This window comes from Hypoxylon trugodes (assembly GCF_022578975.1).
Source record: "Hypoxylon trugodes strain CBS 135444 unplaced genomic scaffold F4822scaffold_4, whole genome shotgun sequence".
NCBI classification, from domain to species: Eukaryota; Fungi; Ascomycota; class Sordariomycetes; order Xylariales; family Hypoxylaceae; genus Hypoxylon; species Hypoxylon trugodes.
The window spans coordinates 3749476-3772115 of NW_026250019.1; the positions used below are offsets into that span (position 1 = coordinate 3749476).

The following is a 22640-nucleotide window of genomic DNA, read 5'->3' on the forward strand; positions in this document are numbered from 1 at the left end:
GATCCATCTCCCTATATTAAATACAATCAACATTTACGTTTAGTAATCGTGGCAGTCCTAAACCTGAGTCGAGGCCGCTTCGAATCTTTCTTTTCTGGAAAAGCCCCTGCTATCTGGCCCCCAAAGTGGAATCCCAAGGCGCACCCGACCCCTGGCCCCCGCGATGAACTTGGCATCGCTGGGACCCATTGCGCCCCCCTGTAGAAACGTGTTTTTGTTATTGGGCGAATCGTAGCTTCCCGTGTGTATCCCACGAGTGGTCGCCTTTTGGGGTTGTGTTCACATCGGCCCTCCATGCGGGCGAATCCTTCGGGTTGTTTCAGAGACCTATCAGAAGTTCATGATACTCGACTGACGATTTTCGGCCTGCGACCCGAAAGGACCTTTTATGTACGAGATAGATGCGAGATATACGCTAATTATATAATTCATGCAGATATTGCCGGATTCTTACCACCAAAGCATTGCCCGTGTGACCTTATGGCATGGCCTCTAACACCAACCGTTCGGAAGTTCGTAGGGCTAAAGGGTTAAGTAAGAAGCGAGCCGCAACAATATCGGTATGGTCCTTGTTCGGTGCCGTAGGTTGCACAGGGCTGCAGGCCATGGTAACCAGTGCTTCGATAGGTAGCATCTATAGATGTTACGTGCTACACTTGAATACTACTATATTCCTCCCCCGCCGCGGCAAACCGCTACTATAAGCTCCTGTCTCATGCATGTCTTGGGTGATTAATTTTTAAGTCAGGGTCATAGGAGCATGTAGTGTAACCCGAGATAGATAACGTATACTCCGACAAACCAGTATGTGTTTCCTGTTTGCCGACCGCGAGGTCTAGCGGATAGAAAGTATCATTTGGGGTGGTCGATGATGATACACGTGCGTAACAGAGAAGAACAAGGTAACATGTCTCTTCAGTTTTGAGTATAGTTTGAACGAGCCAAGAAATTCATAGCCTCTCTATTTTTGACATCATGCCTTTCACATGGGATTCAGCGGTTCGAACGAGCAATTACTTTTGCTGTTGGGTGTATGCTGAAGCACGGCTTGGTAAGTCAATAGTTGGGCGGATGTCGCCTGATAGTAACATCTTATTACACTATTAGCTGGCGTCATCCACCTAAATGCTCATGTCAATTCCAGTGTCTGGAATCAAAGTACATCGTTTTCGACCGTTGGGTTTACTGCTGACCGTTTCAATTCCTCAATATACATAGGCTATCATCCATCAGCTACGTAGCAGTACAGCACCTGAAGCAAGTACCTAAATATTAATTAAGGCTAATTTACCTTCTTAAAGTTCTTATGGCTGCTCGAGTTGTGCAATGTTTCTATCGCAAGCCACTAGGTAGTCACTTTTTATTCCTTGTAGGAAGTGATTTGCACGCCACAAAAATCCAACTAACTGACCGATAATACGACGCGCGTAACAATGCAGGTAGCTTCAAAGATGAGTGGATGAGCTAGACTTGTACGTCACAGTAAGCTATTGCATTCGTTTTTTTTTTTCTTCTCTTGTTTCATGCAGCCCATAAATTAATTGGCTTCTCGATCTACCAAAATGGCTGAATCAAAATCTTTAACGTCCGTGCTGTATGACTTTCACACCCACGCCAACCCTGGATATGAGTAGCTACTTTGGTAATATAGCCAAAAATAAAAAAAAATAAAAAATAAAAGAATGGGCTCAGTGATGAACATTGAACTGAAGAGCAAAAAGCCTCAAAAGCCCAACACCTAGAATATGTAAGTTATTCGTGAGGCCAAGTGTGTACATGTAATATAACTCGTGCAACTGTTAGTCTCCTTGTTATGGAGGGAATTCGCTGCTCCTCTTTCAGCTGCTCCAAACATCTATAAGGGGGTTCCTAGTAATATATTCGTATTACCTACCAAGCTTGGTACAATTCTGTAGTACTGAGGCATATACTGACGTATTCACATCCTAAAAAGCAAAGTCGTTCGGATTCATGTGTTTACATACATAGCGTACTTAGGTACCTAGGCCCAGGATTTAGGAGTAAAATCAAGATCCCTTGTCCTTGCCAAACAAACCGGAGAAGGAGAAATCAGACTCCGAAGGAAAGAACGCTAAAACGCTTAGACCACTATGGTGCACGTACCCTCACAGGTAAATCTACCTTGGTACTTGCCTACGTCCTAATCCTTGCACTACCATCGTCGCAGAGCGCAAATATTGAAGCTCTCAGCAAGTTCTACTCTGTATTTCATGGCCCAAAATGTCTTCACAAACAGAATCAGGCGGTGACCCATGGAATAAAGATTCAAAGCGCAAGTTTGAGAAGTGAGCATAGTAATTCAAAGCCCAGTCAAAAATCTCTCTCTTAACCATCACCGCGATAGCAAATCAAAAAGCGAATTCTTCGATCCTTGCCAAGAAGCAGCCGCGAGAAGTATCCGTTGTCTAAATCGAAACGGAGGAGACAGGCAAATGTGTACTGATTACTTTGAGTGAGTATAAGAAAAAATATTGAACAGTAGATATTGTCATAATGCTAACAAGAAATTCTATTCAGGGCTTATCGCGCATGCAAAAAAGAATGGGTAAGCATGAATTTGTATAACTGAGCTCCAATGTCAACGACTAACTTGATTTTTGTGAAAGGTCAATAAGCGCAAACAAGAAGGAGGTGGCTTCTTTAACAAGGGATCTTGAATACCTCTAAAGTACCTAGGCATCGTAGGAGGTATCTTTGGAAAGCACGTCTGGAGAAGAGAAACGGCGTGCAGAAAAGGAAATCACGACGGTTCTGCTTTAAGCAGGAACAATTGTAACATCACATGTACAACAGAAAAGGGGAGAAGACATAGGCAGTAAAGTGTACATGTATATAGAGCCAATTCTTCCTATTAGCTATTTCTACATAAATTCAACTCATTATAATTCATACAAGGGGTGTACTTAAGTCGTAATGGAATAATATAGGGCATCAACGGACCTAATAGGGGTCGAACCTAGTACTTTGTTCAGCACCCTAGGTTAAGTATATAAAAGGTGTTCGTACCGACGCGACTCCCTAAGTTAGAAGTCGTAGGTGCCTAGTTGGAAACGATAAGGCGATAAGGCGCCTAATCGCCTGTCTAATCGGTACCTAGGTAGATCTAGGTGGGTGGACAATAGCGTCCCGCGGTCACCGCCTACTTGTTATAGGATATAGTGGGAACCTACCCACTAACGGCAGAATTCAGCGTGTAGAATAAGGAACCTTGGGAAGACACTCACAGTGACTGATGCCCATCCCCTCCAAGACAATATTTACTTGAACAGAACATACCTACTCATTCACTATGGTTCAATAATACACGATAGTAGTATCAACTATTCGTTTCTGCCTTCTTGACAAGTCTCTATCATTTTTACGACTCTGTTATTTATTTTCCCTTGAGATGATACCCCGCAATGATTTCTTCGTAGTCGGACTTCCCAGTTTCAACGCCACTATTTCCTACCTACTCTACATAAAATAAAATAAAATAAGAGTAGCCCAACCTTCCCATTACAACATTCGCCATGGTGCCTCCTTTGGTGCAGCCGACTCCTCGAGGCATTAGCCTCAAATCGTCTGCACCTGTTGGTTTATTATCTACCTTTGCCGAAGAGCAATGGACCAACGCAGCCAACTTAGCCAGACAACGTTACAGAACTACTAAAGACGACTATTATCTAGTGAGTTTAATAAATATCTCTCTACTTCTTTCTTTTTAACCCTATATTTTTTTTCTTTTGCGTCCTAACTTAAGTCGTTATCGATTCCCTTCCTTCTCTTGCAGCAGGCTTGTCGCCTCTTATGACAGTTCCTTATTTACCTACCTCAAGGCCTGCTTATGGCGATCGCGTTAACAATTTGATGATCGGCGACCTTTTTTGGTGTATAATATGGTGGCGTTTAACTATCAGCGTCCTACGACCGTCTTCGTGGGTTTAAACTTCGATGATTGTGGGCTGATATGGTCTGGTTACATTGGTATTTCCGCTTTCCTTGGTTGAAATATAGTACCATTTTACCTTGGATGGCCGAATAATCCTCTTCTTCCTTCCTCTTACACATTTTCTTGGCATTACTAACCAACTATTCGCTAGGCCGTCGAGATTGCAGCTAAATCCCAAAGCGACAATGTCGCAGATCGCAACGCTGGCAAGGTCATGGTTGAGACCATGATCAAGGATAACGTAACTATCCTAGATCCAGACACGATTGACATGTATGAGTTCGCCTGTTCTCGGGTTGACATCAACTACTCGGAGACGATCGGTGTACTGCGTGCAAAACTAGTAAAGGCTCTCTCTAAGGACCCGAAAGCTGGTATTCGATGCTTCGACGCTTGTGTATGGAATTCGGACTGGAAGAATGCCCAACAGGTATGGTTTCATCTGTTTCCATCCTTCTTATTTCGTTACTTTACTAACCACAACGTGTAGATCGCGGCTTCATTGAACAAGAACTTCGCTAGTGATCGAAGATTCCTGTTTCGATATATCCTGGCCACGTTCCAGTACTCCGTAAGCTCCGACCATGACTGCACGTATCTTTATTTCTAACTATGAACAGCTTGCGGAGAACTGCCCGGATAATAGCAAGAAGATTTTTGCATCACTTGCAAAGGCCCAGGCGGACAAGGCACTTGATTACCGTCCTACTGTAAGTGGGAATGGGTTATTCCGAGGAAGAAATTCTTATATACTAACTATCTACAGAAGAATGGCACGGAGAGTCGCGTCGACCGTACCGCCTTCAAGGAGTCCGAGGTGGGTTTGTGGCTAAGCATTCGAATTGCTTTGTGCAGCCCCGAGGAGAACTTCGACCTATTCCGAAAACCTGGATTTGGCCCTATTGATTTTCTCGAAATCGGCCAGATGCAGCCGTACTGGACGGTCGTCAATTATTTGAATAAGCAGCAGGCATCCGAAGATATGCTTCGCTTCGGGAAGTGTCTTCTTGAAGAGGCGATCCGTATCACCCAATCGGAGGCTTCGATTATCGAGAAAGATGAACAAGTCATCAAACTACAGAAGCTAGCAGATGCGGAAGCTCGCCAAACACCACCTGGGACAGATTCCTCCGTAAAGAAGGATCTAAAACTGGCAATAGAGAAGGCTAGGCCACAGCGAACTACGAGGGATCATACCCTTATTGGTGCTAGCTGTGAATATGCTCTACTCTCGGCTCTTTTCATGGCCGCCAGGGCTCAGCCAGACAAAAAACGGTAGATATGCCTAATTCACATCGAATTTTGATACTGACTTTTCGTTAGAGCGTTGAAACAGCTTCGTCACTTGATCGAGAGAACAAGTAAGGCTTTAACTAGAGCTGGTTGCATGAAGGCCATCTTTCAGAGGACGCACGAAGTTCTAAATCTGGCCATACTTGTTGAAAGAGATGAATCAGCGGCGATAGACCTTTCAGGCTACACTACACGAGTCATCGGTATGGCTAACCATATCGCCGAACGTTACAAGGACGCTGGATCCCTCACCGAAGTCATGGTATTTGTCAAGGACTTTAACCAACCCGAGGTTGCTGCACTGTTGAGTTTAATACGGACAAAAGGCATTAAGGTAATTATGTCTACTACATATGCAATGGCTTCTTCGATTAGACTGACCTTCCTTTAATAGAGCGCCGATCCTTTCCAAAAGTTCGTGTTGATATCGTTAGCCCTGAGGACCCGATATGCTATGGCGATGGCGGACAAGAATGCAAAATGCAGAGTTTGTGACGTGTCATTGGAAGACTTGGAGTGTACCTTCTGCCTTCAGTCGATCGCCGTTGGTGCTCTTGAAGCATACAAATCTGGTATAGAAGATAAAGATCTTCGAGAAAACGGGATACCGGGTCAGGATGTAAATCCTCTGTCCGACCTTGCGATAATCGGATCTATCTCCCTTTTAAGACTGTCTGGACTCGGTCGATCATCGTCACCAGCGTGTACCAACTCGTTGTACCGTGCGAACATACAGCTATTTCTACAGGCTGTTCTGTGGCTAGACACTTGTTTAAAGATGTCACCACCAAGTCACCACTCTCATGAGGTGATTCTCACCAAGTTGTACCTTCTCATGGGTTGTGTCTCTCGAGCGAAGACAATATGGAGCCAATTCGATGTTAAGAATGCCCTACTCGATTCGCTGGGTCTACTATTTCTCGATCGACTGTCTTCAGTCGCCCCAGGTCTTTTCACTACAGGATCAAACCGCAACAGCCCTGTTGAACCTTTCATGGTCCATTTTACACGAGGGCTTATGACTACCACCCCTAAGAGAATTATGGATTCTTTAGATATGGGAAATTACTCAAGTGTCCAGGACATAATTTATCATGCTGGCAGACAAGCGGCCAGTCTTAGCATGGTCTTAGCTGTAGTGGAAGAGCGACGAGGTCAGAGGTTGAAATTCGGTAAGATTGATGCGCCTATCGAAGATCAGCCTCTTGTTCGTAAGTTACGCTATGACTTATTCACATAAAATGGAAGTTGCTAACATTATTAGGAAACATCACTATCCGACATGCGCTATATGATACGACGGATTATGAATTCTTCACGGTCCCGAACGGTGAGAATGCTAAATCCTTTCCCGGCGATGAATCATCCCTTCAATCTATTGTTAATTATGGAGCTCTTCCTACGGTTTGTTTCTTCTACCTGGTACTCTTCAAGATCTAAATGCTAACTGTTCCTTTAGACCATTCGTGGCCATCTGGGACTCCTAGCCGAACGCTTCCTTGACCTGGTCTGTTATGTGCAACCAAAAGAGTATAAGCCGTCGAAGGCTGGACATATTTTGCAGCTTGATTGGGAGTACGCCTTGTCTACTTCTTCCAATTTAGAGCGAGACATGTACACCATACTAAGAGGCCGACAAGAGACAATAAAAGTTTCTCTCACATCGGCGGAGTACTGGTACTACACAGCAATGTGGAAACTGGCGACTGTGGTCAAGGGTGTGCTTAAGCACAATATAATGTCGGCCTCAGACGGTCCGAACCGAGAACAGACCCGCATCCTCATACAACTTGCGTTAGAGGCGCTCGAAGAACAGACCAAGGATTTCCTTGTGGTACCTGAAAACCTTCATTCGAAGGTGTATGCCTTCCACGGCTTTGCGTCTTTGCATGCTATGGGCATGTTGCGTGAGACAATTTTAGCCGTCAAGCATACCGCCAATTATCTTACGCTCGCCTCCGACAAGGCTAAGAATAGTGATAAGACTCGTTCGTCGGTTGACTTAGCGTGGCTTGCACCCGAACTTAAGAAGATGATTGCGGCCGCAGCCGAGTCAGAGAATACAATCAAAGCTCGCGTTAAACTTCTTAGGGCTTACCTTGACAAGGTCGATGGTTGGCGAGATCGCCTGTGCGATTGGGTGTTCGGCGATTATTACGTTACACCATACGATCAAAATGCGGACTTCAAAAAGGAGGTAACCAAGAACCTCAAAGCTGCCATCCCTAAGGCGAACGCCGAGTTATGGGCTGACAGTATTGGCGAGTCCTGGCGAGAACTTATGAAGGGTTGGGTTACCGTCAAGTTTGAGTAACCTTTCCTGGTTCTATGCAGTTCCGTTCTAAATGGTATTCAAAATGTACATATTTTACGGCGATTGTACAAACTCTCGAAAAGTTCCGTGGTGGCCGGCGGGGGTATCTACAAAAATGGGCCGAATTGAAGATGGGTGGATAGGTCAATGAGCTTGGGGATCTCATGTTGGCTAATGAATCGGTGGAGCTATTGTACTGCTACTTCGCACATGTCGGAGAACTTTACACATTTGCTCAAACGGATACTGGCATTTGCAGATATTTCCTCAGGTGCTTAGGTGTGTAAAGAATGAACAGCTACTCAAAAAGCTTCATCAAGAAAACATAGCATGCACAAACAGATAAAAATACAAAATCATTCTTCATGAAAACTTGAACTTGTCGCGATGTGAATAAACTATCTGTGTGAAGAAAAGGGTATCTTCCATGTCTTCCCTGCCTTCATCTCCCTATTCCTCTCCATCTTCTAACGTTATCTCGTGCCAAGTCGCCAAAACGAAGCCAAATGCCGTAGAAATGCCAACACCAGTGCCTATGCCCACGCCAGTATATGCTTGTGAAAAACTCCACCAAAAGACATAGCAAGCTTAGAAGGAAATAGGTAAAAAGGGGAGAAATTCATATCTATGGATGGGAAGTCGAATCTCAATAAGTCTCGGCTGGATGGAATCTGGCTAGCAGATTCGCAGGTTGGTTTTTTGGGTAGTGTATACCTCTCCCTTCCCTGATAACCAAGTTCATCTTCCTACGTCCTAGCCAGCCAATACACCATATGACGCATAACAAATCAACACGCAGATGACTCATCTAAAAGCCTCGCCCGTTAATACTGCTGCTACCTCTCCTCCTCTTGCGCAAGACAACCTTCGCAGCCTCTTCTTTCAGCGTAACCCAGACCCAGAACCAACTAATAAACTCGAGGAACGCGAATGTGAAAAATACGCGATTCCGCAGACCGTCACCACCGGGGGGTTCTGTCGCAGCTACGAACGAAGGGGGCGCGAGTGGATGCGACATATGCGACGTGCCCGAGCGACCGTAGGAAGGCGTCGAGAAGTAGGAGAATAGCGATAGGAAGGCGAACAGGGTTATGCGGAGGGGTGCTTGTGCGCCCCAGTAGTGCAATAGCCAGATTTCCTCAGGCATCGAGAGGGTTAGGAGGTCGGATATTCCGAGGAGTAGGAGGGAGACGGCGAGGAAGGAGGAGGAGCCCGACGGGGCTGCGAAGGAGGCTGTATGAGGCTGTGGCTTGGTGGTTAGCTGCCTGATCACATGGAGGTAGGGAAGGGGAGTTCCGAGGGGTAGATGGAGGACTTACCATGCCCATGGCTTCGCCTAATACGTAAACGAGTGCTTGGTCGGCGATAGCATGCGGGTTCGTGTAGAAGAAGTAGGCTAGGGTGATGTGGAAGAGACAGAGGGAGGTAAGAATGGTCTTGACTGATATGAGCGCCATGATGAGTTGCGTTTTTGAATTTCCGTCTCTTCCTCCGTTTTGGTTGTTGGGTTATTTTATCCGGTCGGTCGTTTGTGTCGGGTTATATATACGCACGGCGTATTCAAGGTATTCTTCTGATTTCTGTTCTGATTCGAAACGAGCGTCGATGATGTCTTATCCTCCACCTAGTAGTAGGGCAGATGCCTAGCCTTGATAGATAGTCGAAAGAGAGAAAAAAAAGTTCTAGAAGAGACGTGTTATAGTAAAGTAGTCGTCGTGCGACCGTTTCCTCCTAATGAACAGGACAACGCCCACCTAATGATAGACATGCGGGATTCCTTGGAAGAAGGAGGGGGGCACAGAGACTTGTGTGTCAGGTTGGAGACGGGCACGGGGAGGAAAAGTGCTGGCCATCCAATTTGATGCAATGCCAATTCACTTTCAGGGACCAGGATTAGTCCTTATCGCCTATCGCGGGTTAAGGAAGCTCGAATAGGAAATATCTACAGATTATGTAATATGGGACGTGGCTTTCTTCATAGCCACACACGAGGGGTTAAGGTTATCTTCCTTTCTTAAAGAGTGGGGCCGTATAGGGCTGATGCAAGTAAGCTGGAACCTAAAGGCTAAGGACGGAGGGGTAACCGGTAGTAGCAGGAGAGCAAGGGAAGTTTTAATCGAACGGAAGGTGAAGGTCAATACGAACTAATAAGTTTAAGATAATTAAATTTAGAGCCTCAATCTTTATTTTTTCTTCTTCTTAATTTATTTTTATCTTGGCCTCCCTCAATGTCTTCCTCTTCCGACCAACCCCCTCTCGACGCCGCACGCCATATCCGTTATTGGCAACGATGTTTCCGATCCGTACTCCCCCACCATTACGTGAGCAACGATAGCATCCGTTTGACTCTTGGCTTCTTCATAGTTGCTGCTCTCGACCTCCTATCTTCGTCCTCGTCATACTCCCAACCTCCGAGTGATCCTCTTAAAGCCTCCCTTATTACAAAAGAAGACCGCGCCCGCCTTCGAGAATGGGTTCTATCCTTACAGCATCCTCAAGGTGGATTCTGCGGTTCACCTCATCATGTCTTGCCCAACAAGTACAGGACTGATTACGATATCATAAACAAAACCGAATCTGCGAGAGATGCAGCCAATGCCAACATAGCTGCTACATACTTTGCCCTTCTTTTATTGGGTATCCTAGCCGAGGATGATGGATCCAGCGCGTTCAATGGTGTAAACCACATAAAGACGCTCCGCTGGCTCAAGACGCTACAAAGAGATGATGGAAGTTTCGGGGAGATTATTGATGAGGATGGCTACGTTGGAGGAGGAAGGGATATGCGGTACTGCTACTTAGCTGCTACGATTAGGTGGGCACTTGGAGGGGCCGAAGCGGGCGAGGATTTCAACGTCGATGCGCTTGTTGCGCATATACGACAAGGACAGACGTTTGATGGAGGATTAGGCGAGAGTTCTACACATGAGAGTCATGCCGGATACGTATACTGCGCTGTAGCCGCGCTCTCCCTTCTCGACCTCGCCAATCCAAACGCGGCTGCAGAACCCGATCGATATCTCCATGCGGGCATACCCTCAATCCCCTCTTTAGTGCACTTCCTTGCGTGCCGACAATTGGATTACCAAGAGTCTGAATCCGACGAGGAGGAATCTGAAAACCACCCACTCCCCGATCTATCTACCTTGAATCTATCGGATTCACCCGAAATAGCCGGATTTAACGGCCGATTAAACAAGCTTGGCGATACGTGTTATGCGTGGTGGGTCAACGGAGCACTATCGATGCTTGGCCAGGGAAAGATTATCGATCGCGGTCCCGGTAGAAAGTTCCTAATGGAGACACAACACATGATCGGCGGATTATCGAAATACCCCGGTGGACCTCCTGATATATACCACTCATACCTCGGACTCGCAGCTCTGGCAACGATGGCCGGGGAGGAAAGCGAGGGCGGAAAAGAAGAAGGCCTAGGTAGATTTGATCCGCGCTTGTGCATAGGACTTGAAGCTTCCGAGAGGGTTGCTAAGGCGCGGGAGGCTTTACTTGCTCCCGAAGAGGACAGCGACGATGGCTGGGAATCAGAGATACAGAGGATGAAGGATAATCTCGACTGGGATAACACGCGGAACATAATTACGCATTTGGAAGTTAAGTGGAAAGCGGAGGGCAAGATACCAATACTGGAGATGGACAAGTGGAATCCTTCTAATCCCCCAAATTTGGACGAATTAGCAGAGTAATCGGGTCTCTACAGTCCTTCCTCTAAACTTCAGCTAGCTTCGCATTAGGGGAAGCCGGGTAGAGATGAGAAAATCTCGGATGAATGTATGTATGAATGATACGAAGTCAAGAATGAGTCTATCTACCTAGGTATAGCTATGAGGACGTGCAAAGATGGAGGGAGATAGAAAACGATTCTACGACGTAGTTTCGAAAAAATTCATGATACCCCTAACTTATCATTTCAATATTTGGATTGTGAAATTTTTGATAAATCATTCTTGTATTTTGGAGCATAGCTAAGAGGTAGTTGACAGCTGATATTTGACTTCCCACATCAGACATAAACCTATGCACGCATACTCTAGAGTTGTATCATCACATCAACCCCACCAACCTTCTTCACCTCACGCAACAACTCTTCCAGCCCCATCACCACCCTGTAACCTCTCTACATCTAATACCAACGGGCCGCCGCCGGGGCCACTAGCATCCAGACTTAACGTAACCCGCGCTCTATCAGCAAGAACTCTAACTGTCTCCCCTAGATTCCGGAAATCCGTTTCAAAATGTGCTAACGGCGGGCCGCTAACACTAGCACCTCTAACACTTTTTCCTGGTCCGTCAATAGGCGTGTTAACAACACTACCGGAATTCTCGTCGTAAGGCCTGACTTCGCGGATATCAACGCTCGGGTATGGGAGCCAGCCCTCGCGTAGTGGGACCATGAGAATTGGAATTTCGGCTTCGGTGTCGGGGGTGCTTTCGTAATCTCCTAGGTCATTTTTGCCGTCGTTTGAGGAGGAAGGGGCCGGGATGACGAAATGGCCTTTCCGACGACCACCTAAAAGCCATGTATCCGGTGGCGCAGTAAGCTCATAGCTGAATTCGAGATCGGTTTGCTCGGAAGGCGATGTAGTGGTGTCCCATGTGCGGGTCCACTTTAAATGCAGGACAGCAGGTAGTAGTTGGTTGGTGCAAATGGTGGGAGTGGTTGAGCCCGAGGGGAGGGGTGTGAAGTTAGGTTGTGAGGGTTGTTGTAGCCGGATGTCCGCAGTGTGTACGATATGCAGGGAGGGAATATCTACTGGGATAAGAATGGATCTGGGCTGGGAGGGTGCCGAATTTGTTTCGAAATCTAATTTCGGGTTCTCGGCCTGCCACTTTCGCAGGAAGGACGCCAGAGTCTTTGAATAGTCCGTGCCGTCGGGCGCCTTACCCAGCCCATTAAAATACTTCGTCCAATTAATCGAAGACAGGAAGGCAGTAGGAACGGATTCCAGGAGAGCTGCACGTTCTAACTCGTGCCCCGTGAAACTCCGGCGAATGTGTGGAAGAATAGTCGAACAGAGAAGCCGAGAGACTGGGTGCAGTGGCGTATCTTGCAAAGATTCGGTTAAAGATTCTTCGAATAGGGACTCAATCTCTTCTCGTAAAATGCTGTAGTTTAGTCTCAGGTACATTGTTTTCTGAGTTTTGGGATGAATCTTGACATCTAGTTTACGCGAGATTTTGTATAGCAAGCTAGCTGGCTGCTTTGGGAAAATGACGACGGGGGCGCTAGGTGGTACTCCAAACTCCGATTCGAAGACTTCCGAACTCAACAGTTCGCTTTTGAATAATCGTAGCGGGCTTTGGCTCGCGGTCGACACAGTAAAGCGAGAATAGAGAGCCTTGTGTTTGAAGACATCCTGTACGTTGACTCCTAGAGCTAGAGCTGTATCGATGACGGGTGTTTTAGAAAAGAAAAATGTGCCGTTTTCTGTCGCATAGGAGACTTCGACCCGTATGGAAATGCTCAGTGTCTCTTGCTCTACTGTATATGGAAATCGGATTCGCACGGTTTCATTCTGCGCGACAGATTCAAGACGGAACAGACCACCCTCAGGTGGCTTGGAAAAGTCAACCGAGGAGCCAATGCACTTTGCTTCGCTGGTGAGTAATCTTAGGCCGCCTGTTGCCGCCTTGACTCGAATTTCAGCACTAGTTAAATCGTTCCAACCGGAATCGAGTTCGATGTCCACCGTATTGTTGCGATCCAATTGAATATGACTTGATGTGCGTAACCGTACGTCTAATGTATCGGATCGGTGGTAAATAGTTACATGCGGTGATTGAAGGATATCTCCCGTTTGATTCGCAGGTTGACCGGTTTCGCGTTCGTGATGAAGACGTAAATTGCTGGCTGTAATATCTATTTTGTCGATTTCATATGAGCCTGGTATTGTCGACTACTATAATTAGCGAGATTTCGATTATACGTTATAGAATGGACTTACATTGCTATTCAGTTTGAGCCGGTTCTTGCCCGGCTTCAATGTTATCGGGCCTCCGAGCTCAAACCAGATTTCCTTCGACAATTTGCCAACATTGCCAACGACCCTTACTCTGGCAGTGTCAATTTTAAGATTATCAGCCAGCAAACTGTTTATCCTCAAGTTGATAGAAATGCTGTCTTGTCCTTGGTGATATTCCGGAGGGCCATCAACTTCAATAATGGAAAAGAAGCTAGAAAGGGGTATTCGCAGTTCGTTCGGTAGTGTTTTGGTTGCTGCGAGTAGGTCGTCTAGTGATCCCTTGATAGCTTCGCTATCTGGATAATCGACGTCGTCCTTGCCTATTCGGAATGCCAACTTTTGTTCCTGGCGGTCCTTCTCGGCTGCAGCCGCCTTTGTCAATAGTTTTAACATAACCTTGACATATTCTTCTTTTCGCTGGAGCTGCTTCAGACAATCCGAGTACATTACCAACATAGAAAGCTCAAGAAGACTCCAACCGCTTTCTCCAAAGAAAGGGGTAGTTCTCCAAAAGTAGGACGAGGCGGAGTTATAATCGCCAAGGTGGTATTTCAACACCGCAATGTCTGCCATGCTAGTCTGCACTGAGTGATTATGGTCTGCAACTGTATAATGTCGCAGTGCTTTATCAGTGAGTGTCTCGTAAAGACGGTAAAAGTCGTCGCTGTTATCCAGCGCTGTCTTGAGCAGCTTGCTATTAACACCAGATATCGAGATCACAGTCTCATGACTAGGTGGGTTCTCGTCTTCAGCTGCTGGTTTATCTTCTTCATTGAGGTCGATGTCAACCATATCGACCATGGTTGATTCTCCTATGACTGGGACGTTAGCCCACCCATCAGTCCAACCACGTTTCTTTCCGCATTCTGCAAGGATATTCCTCGACAGTGCATAGAGCTCTGCTCTCCTAGCAGCTAGATCCTCCAGTCCTGCCTTTAAGAATGTGGATGGACCCTGATCGTCCGTCGAACCTGGCGGGCGCCCAGTGAAGACATTCGGGCTAGGAGGTGGACGGGTAGAAGTAGTACCTCCGGTCCGTATAGCCAAGGATGAACTCCTAGCTGGATGCATCATCGTCTTCGGTTCAGGTATAGCCGCTTTTGGCTCTTGGGAATCTGGTGAAGCTAGTGTAGATGGAGGTATCGGTAAGGCTTTGGTGGATGTTTGAGCTAGGATCTGTTGAGCGATTGAAAAAGCAAATGAGGCCACCAGATTATCGACCACTTCCGAGACTAGAGGGTCATGCCGACTCGCTGCTGCGGTGTCATCTCCATCTGATTTCGCCATTTCCGAAAGCGCGGCGAAGACATCATTCCTCATAACTTGGGAAACCGTTGGGATGAATTCCAAAGTTCGTCGGCAGATTTCGGCAAGCATAGTCAGATCTTCATGCTCATTTTCTTTCTGCTTGGGAGGTGGTGCTCGTGGAGCGACGCCATGTAGAACCGACTCTTGTTGCTCCTTGAGCTTAGCTAGGAGTTCCTCTCTTGTCGACCATGCGTTTCCTAGCCGAAGTAAGAGAGATATTTGTCTAGCAAAGATATAACATCTGAAGTCGAAAACAGACACATTGTTGGCAACGATCATGTCGCGGTAGGACTTCTTCGTGGAGCTGATGGGAATATCATCATATACCTCCTTAGATTGCGCCTCTTCAGCTTGAGACGACTGTAGGTCGACGAGTTCGTCTTCGTCTTCATAATCGGCACCTGCAATCGCTGCTCTAGCTTTGAGAGCAATTTGCTTTAACTCTTCCGTATAACTCAACAGCGCATTGGCGGCAGACCTTGACCCAGTCGAGGCTTGATCTTTAACTATCATATCCAGCCCCACACTAAGCTCGTCGTACCCAACCAGCGCATCCTCCACTAGACCCACGCTTTCGAAGCCTCGGGCAAGTCCCTCCTTAAGGATAAAAAAAGTGCAAAAATTCCACCCAGGCAGGCTTCGTTGCGCATCCTTCTCCCTGATATCTTCCTCGTATTGACTAACTCGCAGGTCGAAACTTGACAGGATGAGGCTGCGAAATTTGGATATAAGATCGGTCCATGAGTTCTCAGTCTCTTGTTGTGTTTCTGTATAACCGCTGGGCACTGCTGGCACTACGCGGGGTAGGATATCGTAGGGAACATCGTTAACGCCGATTCGTATCTGGGCAATTCGATCCATCGCTGCCTTGCTAGAGGTGTTGAAATCGGATTTCATCTTCTCAAGGAGCGTGCTTGATCCGGGTCTCCATCGGGACGCAGCCGAACTTTTCTCAGGTGCGGAACCCGAATCCCGAGGTTGAGTCGCAGCGACGGTATTCGGTATAACAACGTGAACGATAAGCCATTCGAAAGCATCGTGGTTTTCGGCCGTATTTCGTTTGGAGCCGGACGGGGGCGTGTTTGTCTTGATCCAATCGCGTATTTCTTGCCTCACGTGTCCCTTATAAGAATCATTATCATCACATCGTACTAATAGCACCTTGAGATATGGAGTCCTCCTCAGCCCGGGAATCTGATGTCGTCGCACAGGTGTACTATTGCGGTTTGTTGGCTGGTCAGCTGCATCGGCGGACAAGACCGCTCCAATCTGGGTCTGGAAGCCATCGTCGCGGGCGGCGCTATCTAACGGTTGGGAGGGCGGTGGAGAAGAAACGGGTGAGGTAATGGAGCTTTTTTCGCCGGCTGGAATGAGTTCGATATGGAGAGTATCGATGGATCGGAGGGGGCCAGCATGCGATTGCCAATGTAGGTTTCGCAGGGGAAGTCGGGGTACTAAGCCGGGGGCGAGAAGTTTGAAGACATCGTGAGGGTCGAAATACTCGACTATATGCATGAGGTCAGCAACGCCGGCGCATGATTTAAAAGGGGAGGATTTACTAAAGCACCTGTGACTTTGGAAGTAGAGAATGGCTGTTCCATGACGAACAGCTTTAGGACTTAATATCTACTTCATGGCTAGACGGACAATGAACAAGGGGCGTGAACGCTTTGGTATTGTTGGCTACCTCTTGCGAACTTTTGAGGTTGTCGCTGGAAAATCAAGCGTCATTCCTTGTTACAGCGAAGAAAAGAGGTACCTATAATTGACTTTAGGGGCTATATACAGCCGACAAGGAGCTACCTGCCATCATACATAGCGCTAAAACAGAGCTAAAGAATCAGGGGTAGTTGTTGGAAGGCGGTAACGACCACGCTATTAAATGATTAGCTGTAAATCCCCCACTACTGTATGGCGGGGTCCCGGCAGAATTCTCTCGATTTCGCCATCCATTGATACAACAATTTGACGCGATAGCGGAACCATTATTCTAATCACAATGGCGAAATTTCCCGCTCATATAAGAATTCTATACTTGTCTTTGTAAATCCTAAATCCCAATAAACTGTGAAATATTTCAATTCATAATTAAGCCAATTTTGAAACATTCTTCAGGACAAATCCCAGGGAACAAGATGTCAGGCCTTCAAGCGATTTGCTACACGCGGGGCAAATTAGAAATCCTCGACCAACTGAGATTACCCCACGAACACCACTATGATGAGGTCGCAACAAGCGAAGAGGCATTCGATTCTATTAAGTCTATGAGAGTCAGAGGTAAACCTGTCTCCAATTATTAGCCATCTCGTAATTCATTCAAGCGCTCATTAGTTTTATAGGTGCGCCGGCTATAGCCATCGTTGCTGCGCTAGCTCACGGTGTCGAATTACATAACGGGAGTTGCAGTGAGTGCTTTTGACGTCTTACGAGCTTCCTCGCAGCTATAGACTAATCCCAATCTAGAGGCGTCAAACACAGAAGAGACGATATCTTACATCGACTCGCGCTTAGACTACCTCAAGCAGTCACGGCCAACTGCTGTAGATCTCACTAATGCTATCACACATCTAAAGAACACGATTAGGTCCACGGATGTGTCTGGGAAAGAAAATGACGAGACAGGGCGTGATGCGATTATTAGTGCTTATACCGCTGCTGCCGAAGAAATCTTCCGCAAGGATACCGAGACAAATCTCTCGATTGGCAACCACGGAAGCAAGTGGTTATTAGAGAATGCGCCAACGAAGTCCGTCGATGGCAAAGTATCGGTTTTGACGCATTGTAATACTGGATCGCTCGCCACGTCGGGTCACGGAACAGCCCTTGGTATCATCCGCTCCTTGTATTCTGGTGGCCATTTGCAGCACGCTTTTTGTACTGAGACTCGACCATACAACCAAGGAAGCCGGCTCACTGCTTTTGAACTAGTGTACGAAGGAATTCCCTCCACACTTATAACGGACTCGATGGCAGGCGCCCTATTCGCTACCAAGAAAGCCGTAAACAATATTGCCGCCGTCATCGTCGGCGCAGATCGAGTTGTTCGCAATGGAGATACCGCCAATAAGATAGGAACTTATACACTCGCTGTACTAGCCAAATACCACGGATTGAAATTCATCGTTGCGGCGCCGACAACAAGTATCGATCTACAGACCGAAACCGGTGCAGGGATCAAGATCGAGGAGCGCAAGCCCGAAGAACTAACGCAAATCACCGGCGCCGTCGTAAGAAAAGATGGAAAGGTTGACGTTAGTCGTACGGAGCGTGTAGCAACCGCACACCAAGAGATTGGCGTCTGGAATCCTGCGTTTGACGTTACACCGGCAGAGTTGATTGATGCCGTAGTAACAGAACGGGGTGTCGTTGTAAAAGATGCGAATGGTGCCTTTGACTTCAAAGGCATCATGCCCGAAAGATGGGCAAAGGTTGTTGGGAAATAATAAGGGATATGAGGAAGTACGCCTCGTGAATAGAAAAGAATAGAGATTTGAATCAAGCGATTAGCAGGGGAGTCTCAACGGGTAATTGGAAGGTATCTCATATGTAGGGTATCCTATGATGCATACAAATTAGCATGAATGAACAAACGACGAGAGCAACGCTTGAATCCCTTCGGTTTCCCAAACACAAACCGCTTAGCTCTCAAGAGCATGCAGGATGAGCTTCTTGTAATCCTCGACCGCCGCCTCCAATTCGCCTAGTTTAATCGCCTCATCTGGTCCATGGGCTACGAAAATGGTTCCGGGTCCGTAGAGGTATCGTTTGTGATCTCCCTCTAGGTGATGTACGTCTGTTCCGTAATTGACGGTTGTGGTTTCGAAACCTGAACTCGAAGTTAGCCGAGATAATTAGCGTTGACAGACAATAAACTAGACATACCTTCAACATCGCAATCACATTTGACAACACCGTACCCAAATCCAAAGTCGATTTCGAACGCTTCCTCATCCACGCTTCGTAGCACCTCTTCTAGCCGCTTAGCAGCGATCCGGTCGCCGCCGATTTCAGGGCCAATAGCTACGCGAACCGCAAGTCTTGCGGTAGCTGATTCGGCGATAACATTAGGAGCCACCCCACCATGGGCCAATCCAATGTTAACTGTCGTATTACCAAACTCCTCACTACTGCCCAAGTCTGTATCTAAAACTTGCACCAACCCGCGCATAAGCACCTCTAGAGCACTCTTACCGAGCCATGGGTATCCGCTGTGACCCGCACGTCCGTGTACCGTAATATTGGCCGCAAAAATTCCCTTGTGTCCACATACGAGACGCCGCTCTGTCGGCTCGCCGAAAATCGCGGCTTTGAAGTTTGGAGGTGGGTCTAGCTTGCTGCGCGTAGCAGAGAAGTATTTCATTCCGATACCTGTTACCTCCTCGCCGACGACGAATAATAGCATTACGGAGTCCTCTTTGCCAGAAAGAGTGCCCGAGTCTAATAGCGATTGTAGAGCGATGATTTGCGCAGCAACACTAGCTTTCGCATCGACGCTGCCGCGGCCTGAGAGTACCGTATCGGCGGTGGGGTCGGCATCGGTGCGACTGTAAGGTATGAAGGGCGGGACGGTATCGATATGGCTGCTAACGAGGACCTTAGGATCAGGTTTTCGATTCGGGCCTGGCCATGCGAGGACGTTGAAGCGAGGTTTGCTAGGTTCGGTAGTATTCGACTCTGGAGGGATGAATTCGAGTTGGACGATGAAGTCACGCGCGGTAAGATACTCGACTAAGAAGTTGCCGACTTCATTTTCGTCGTCGGTAATAGAGGGTATTTCGACTAGAGATTTATGTAAGGATACTAATTCGTCGCGATAAGAAGGAGGCGCATCGGAAGAATCGTGCGGCAGCGATATTGGAGTCGAAGCTTGAGCAGCTTTAAGAGGTTTTTGGAGTTCGGATCCCCAAGCTCGGGAGCTGCTAAGGAGGAGTACGGGGAGAGGTAAGAGCTTCATATTGAAGAATATGGAAGCGAATTGGTGAATAATTCAAATTGAATTTCTTTAATTCAAACTTGGCGACGGCATTGACTGTTTTATTCCAACGTTGCTATTTCTCGACCACCGAACTAGGTGGAATGAATAGTTCAATTCCATCATCATCGTCGGAATTGTGACAGCTAAATTCCCAGCCACCCCACATTGTTCAGGCTAGCGCCCAGGTACATTGAGGGTACCCTGATGTCCACTATAACTTCCGCCGTGTTTCCCCTCTATTATAGCAGCTATTTAGGCGATCTGTAGGCCTAAGAGCGATATCGAAGTACAGGATAACAAAACCTAAAAAAACAAAGTCGACTTGTAAGTATGCCCATGGCTCCTCGCTCTAAAACGCTAGCATTTACGGAACCACCCGGAAGAGGGTCCGCCCTACTGATATGTACCTAGGTAAGTTTGGAGCTACGGACTGTGCTGGCCCCTTTCTTCTAGCGTCTATAGAAGCCAAATTCGAACATCATTGGCCAGACCCCAGAAAATGGGAGTGAAGTAAATATCCACTAATATGCTTGGAAGAGAACTGCTTCCTCACCTAGCTTAATATTTATGTAATACGAATCGCCAAATGGCACGATATTCCATATAGGGAGACGAAAACAGACGTGTATATATGTCGACTAATAGAAAGAATCCTCGTGCCTTGTGGTATGGTGCATAGTTGGATGTTTCCCAAATGGGACATCGGAGTTTAAACACAGTCAGGTTCGTTACCTTTTCAAGTATTATATTTCGAGACACTACATAGATCTCTTCAGCATGTCTATCACTCACGTCGGGCGTAAGTGCTATTTGAGAAATATTCTCAAACACGAAATCAATCACAAAGTCCTTCGTCTTTTCATGCCCACGGGCTCGATACGAAGAAGTCATTGGTGTATACTTGAACCAGTCATGTAAGCTCTACTCATACATCTAAATAACCCGCAAATCCGATTTACGAGATAATGATCCTACTTCCTATGTTTATACACCCATAAGTAGTCGAGCTTCTATTCATAGGCCATAGAGTCGGTGAGCGAGCAATACTTTCGCCCGGATTGGTGTTCGGTGTTATGAAGGTAGTTTAAGAGTATATTGCTAGGCAGTAAGATGGCACATCGATGACTCGTACAAAACTCACCACATTCTAGGTCTTATGTCGCTCTATCAAGTTATAACCTTCTAGATAGACGGTGGCCGGCTTGGGTAATAAAGTCGTGCTACCGGGGTACTATGCGAGCCGGTTGAATACCTACCTCAAGGCTTAAATCTAGGTTTCACCCCTTTTCCAAGTCACTCGGTATTACGTAAGTAGTAACTTGTGTCGCCGCGGATTCTATAGCTCGCTATAACCCGCGAATTAATACATAAGAGTCATGCGGGTAATCGCGCCGCCCTACCGCAACGCGAGATCTCTATAATGTTGGGCTGAGCAAGGCTCAGGGCTGAACCGCTGTGCCGCGAAATAAAATTCCATGCACTCTATAAGTGGATCTCTATAGGCCCTTAAAGATCGTTTGATAGGGCGCAGGGTTCGTGTTTGAACTTGGCGTTAGCACGACGTTACATGGTCAATCCTAAGTACAATTCTTGGCCTGGTCTAGTTAGGAAGCTTAGGACCCTGTTTCTGGTTGGCCGAGATTAACATCTCACGATCCTCGTCGGATATGCTTATATGGAATAGGACCTTCGGATCTTCCTTTGACTTTCCTGTCCGGTTCGAGTATAAAAGGACTGGGTCGTCTTGTATAATATTCACGATGGCATCATACCTCATCAACAGCGACCTCCCGATCCCTTGAATACTATACCTCGCATATCCACTCTCACATAACTTCGAAAATGCGTCCTAGCCTCATAACGCTCTCGGCAGCCGCCACCGTCGCAGCTCTGCCCAACATCACCGTGGTTCCAAAGGAAAACAGATGCAGCAACTGGCCGTTTTTCCGCCAGTATGAGAGTGTTGCCGGGCCATTCGCCATCTTCGCTGACTCAACCGGCAAGGACATTGACGGAAACAAAGCCAGCTACCAAACTACCAAAGAAGTCACTATCGCTTCGGCTTGGGTAAGGATCCACACCCATAATCCAAAATCCGGATTCAACTAACACATAAAACAGCTCAGCATCGCCAACCAAAAAGACGTAGCAGTGCCTCGAATACAATGCCAGGTATTCGGCAGCGCAGAAATGCTCGCCATGAGCGTAGACAGCCAATACCAGCCATTGAGCATTTCAGAGTACATCTACCACGAGTACGACGGCCTAATCTTCATCAAAAGCGTAGCAAAGGGTGCGCCAATCGAGCCGCACTGGCATTATTACCCTAATGGAACGCGACAAGCCGGGACGTTTCTAGGATGGAACAACTTCACGACCTGGGCGTACTTGCTTGATGAAACATCTGGCCAGTATCGGGTTAGACTTTTGACGGATTCTCAGACTCTTTACGATGGGGAATTCACTGGTTTCGTGCGAGCCGGAGACCCTAGCACGTCCGACTAAGAGTACCAATGAAAATGGTCCTTTTAAGCGACATGGATGATATGAAATGAGAAATAATTTAATGTCTAATGAAGACTCATTTGTTTAAGCTGGTCTAGCTTAGATTTGGAGTAGTTAATGAAAGACAATATCAGCAAGAGACATTTTTTTGGTAAATGAAGTTGGACTTACTGTTGATGATGCGATGTAGTGGTACTAGCCTCAAGTCTTCGTTCTATAATTTTCAAAAATCCTTCCAGTGCAGCGTAGAAGGTAATTACCTAAACACCTACATAGGTAGGTAGTAGGCGAACAAATAGGATGATAGCCATT

At 46.9% G+C, this 22640-nt stretch overlaps 8 protein-coding genes across 8 annotated transcripts; 5 read left to right on the plus strand and 3 right to left on the minus strand.

Moving 5' to 3' along the window:
• Positions 1-1847: 1847 nt before the first annotated feature.
• Positions 1848-2910, plus strand: F4822DRAFT_401732 (cytochrome c oxidase-assembly factor cox-23, mitochondrial). Its single transcript, XM_051457970.1, has 4 exons — positions 1848-2306; positions 2366-2473; positions 2539-2566; positions 2628-2910. The coding sequence occupies exons 1-4, from the start codon at positions 2242-2244 to the stop codon at positions 2676-2678; spliced, it is 252 nt and encodes an 83-aa protein (XP_051316155.1). The 5' UTR covers positions 1848-2241; the 3' UTR covers positions 2679-2910.
• Positions 2911-3357: 447 nt separating this feature from the next.
• On the plus strand, positions 3358-7773 carry F4822DRAFT_234806 (N-acetyltransferase B complex non catalytic subunit-domain-containing protein). Its single transcript, XM_051454194.1, has 9 exons — positions 3358-3689; positions 4104-4382; positions 4443-4523; positions 4573-4662; positions 4719-5227; positions 5276-5579; positions 5640-6456; positions 6510-6649; positions 6705-7773. The coding sequence occupies exons 1-9, from the start codon at positions 3534-3536 to the stop codon at positions 7557-7559; spliced, it is 3231 nt and encodes a 1076-aa protein (XP_051316156.1). The 5' UTR covers positions 3358-3533; the 3' UTR covers positions 7560-7773.
• Positions 7774-8254: 481 nt separating this feature from the next.
• On the minus strand, positions 8255-9135 carry F4822DRAFT_234820 (increased loss of mitochondrial DNA protein 1). Its single transcript, XM_051454195.1, has 2 exons — positions 8879-9135; positions 8255-8802 (listed from the first exon to the last, which is right to left on the minus strand). The coding sequence occupies exons 1-2, from the start codon at positions 9014-9016 to the stop codon at positions 8368-8370; spliced, it is 573 nt and encodes a 190-aa protein (XP_051316157.1). The 5' UTR covers positions 9017-9135; the 3' UTR covers positions 8255-8367.
• A 464-nt stretch (positions 9136-9599) lies between these two features.
• On the plus strand, positions 9600-11502 carry F4822DRAFT_234913 (terpenoid cyclases/Protein prenyltransferase). The gene has a single exon (XM_051454196.1). The coding sequence runs from the start codon at positions 9788-9790 to the stop codon at positions 11261-11263; it is 1476 nt and encodes a 491-aa protein (XP_051316158.1). The 5' UTR covers positions 9600-9787; the 3' UTR covers positions 11264-11502.
• A 1-nt stretch (position 11503) lies between these two features.
• On the minus strand, positions 11504-16582 carry F4822DRAFT_234915 (trafficking protein particle complex subunit 10). The gene is made up of 3 exons (XM_051454197.1): positions 16416-16582; positions 13523-16353; positions 11504-13474 (listed from the first exon to the last, which is right to left on the minus strand). Exons 1-3 carry the CDS (start codon positions 16447-16449, stop codon positions 11651-11653), a joined length of 4689 nt encoding a protein of 1562 aa, XP_051316159.1. The 5' UTR covers positions 16450-16582; the 3' UTR covers positions 11504-11650.
• Positions 16583-16737: 155 nt separating this feature from the next.
• Positions 16738-18389, plus strand: F4822DRAFT_234931 (methylthioribose-1-phosphate isomerase). The gene is made up of 3 exons (XM_051454198.1): positions 16738-17125; positions 17188-17253; positions 17312-18389. Exons 1-3 carry the CDS (start codon positions 16984-16986, stop codon positions 18289-18291), a joined length of 1188 nt encoding a protein of 395 aa, XP_051316160.1. The 5' UTR covers positions 16738-16983; the 3' UTR covers positions 18292-18389.
• On the minus strand, positions 18389-20381 carry F4822DRAFT_234947 (Zn-dependent exopeptidase). Its single transcript, XM_051454199.1, has 2 exons — positions 18731-20381; positions 18389-18674 (listed from the first exon to the last, which is right to left on the minus strand). Exons 1-2 carry the CDS (start codon positions 19800-19802, stop codon positions 18487-18489), a joined length of 1260 nt encoding a protein of 419 aa, XP_051316161.1. The 5' UTR covers positions 19803-20381; the 3' UTR covers positions 18389-18486.
• An 851-nt stretch (positions 20382-21232) lies between these two features.
• F4822DRAFT_234993 (uncharacterized protein) lies at positions 21233-22622 on the plus strand. The gene is made up of 2 exons (XM_051454201.1): positions 21233-21890; positions 21945-22622. Exons 1-2 carry the CDS (start codon positions 21666-21668, stop codon positions 22326-22328), a joined length of 609 nt encoding a protein of 202 aa, XP_051316162.1. The 5' UTR covers positions 21233-21665; the 3' UTR covers positions 22329-22622.
• Positions 22623-22640: the final 18 nt, after the last annotated feature.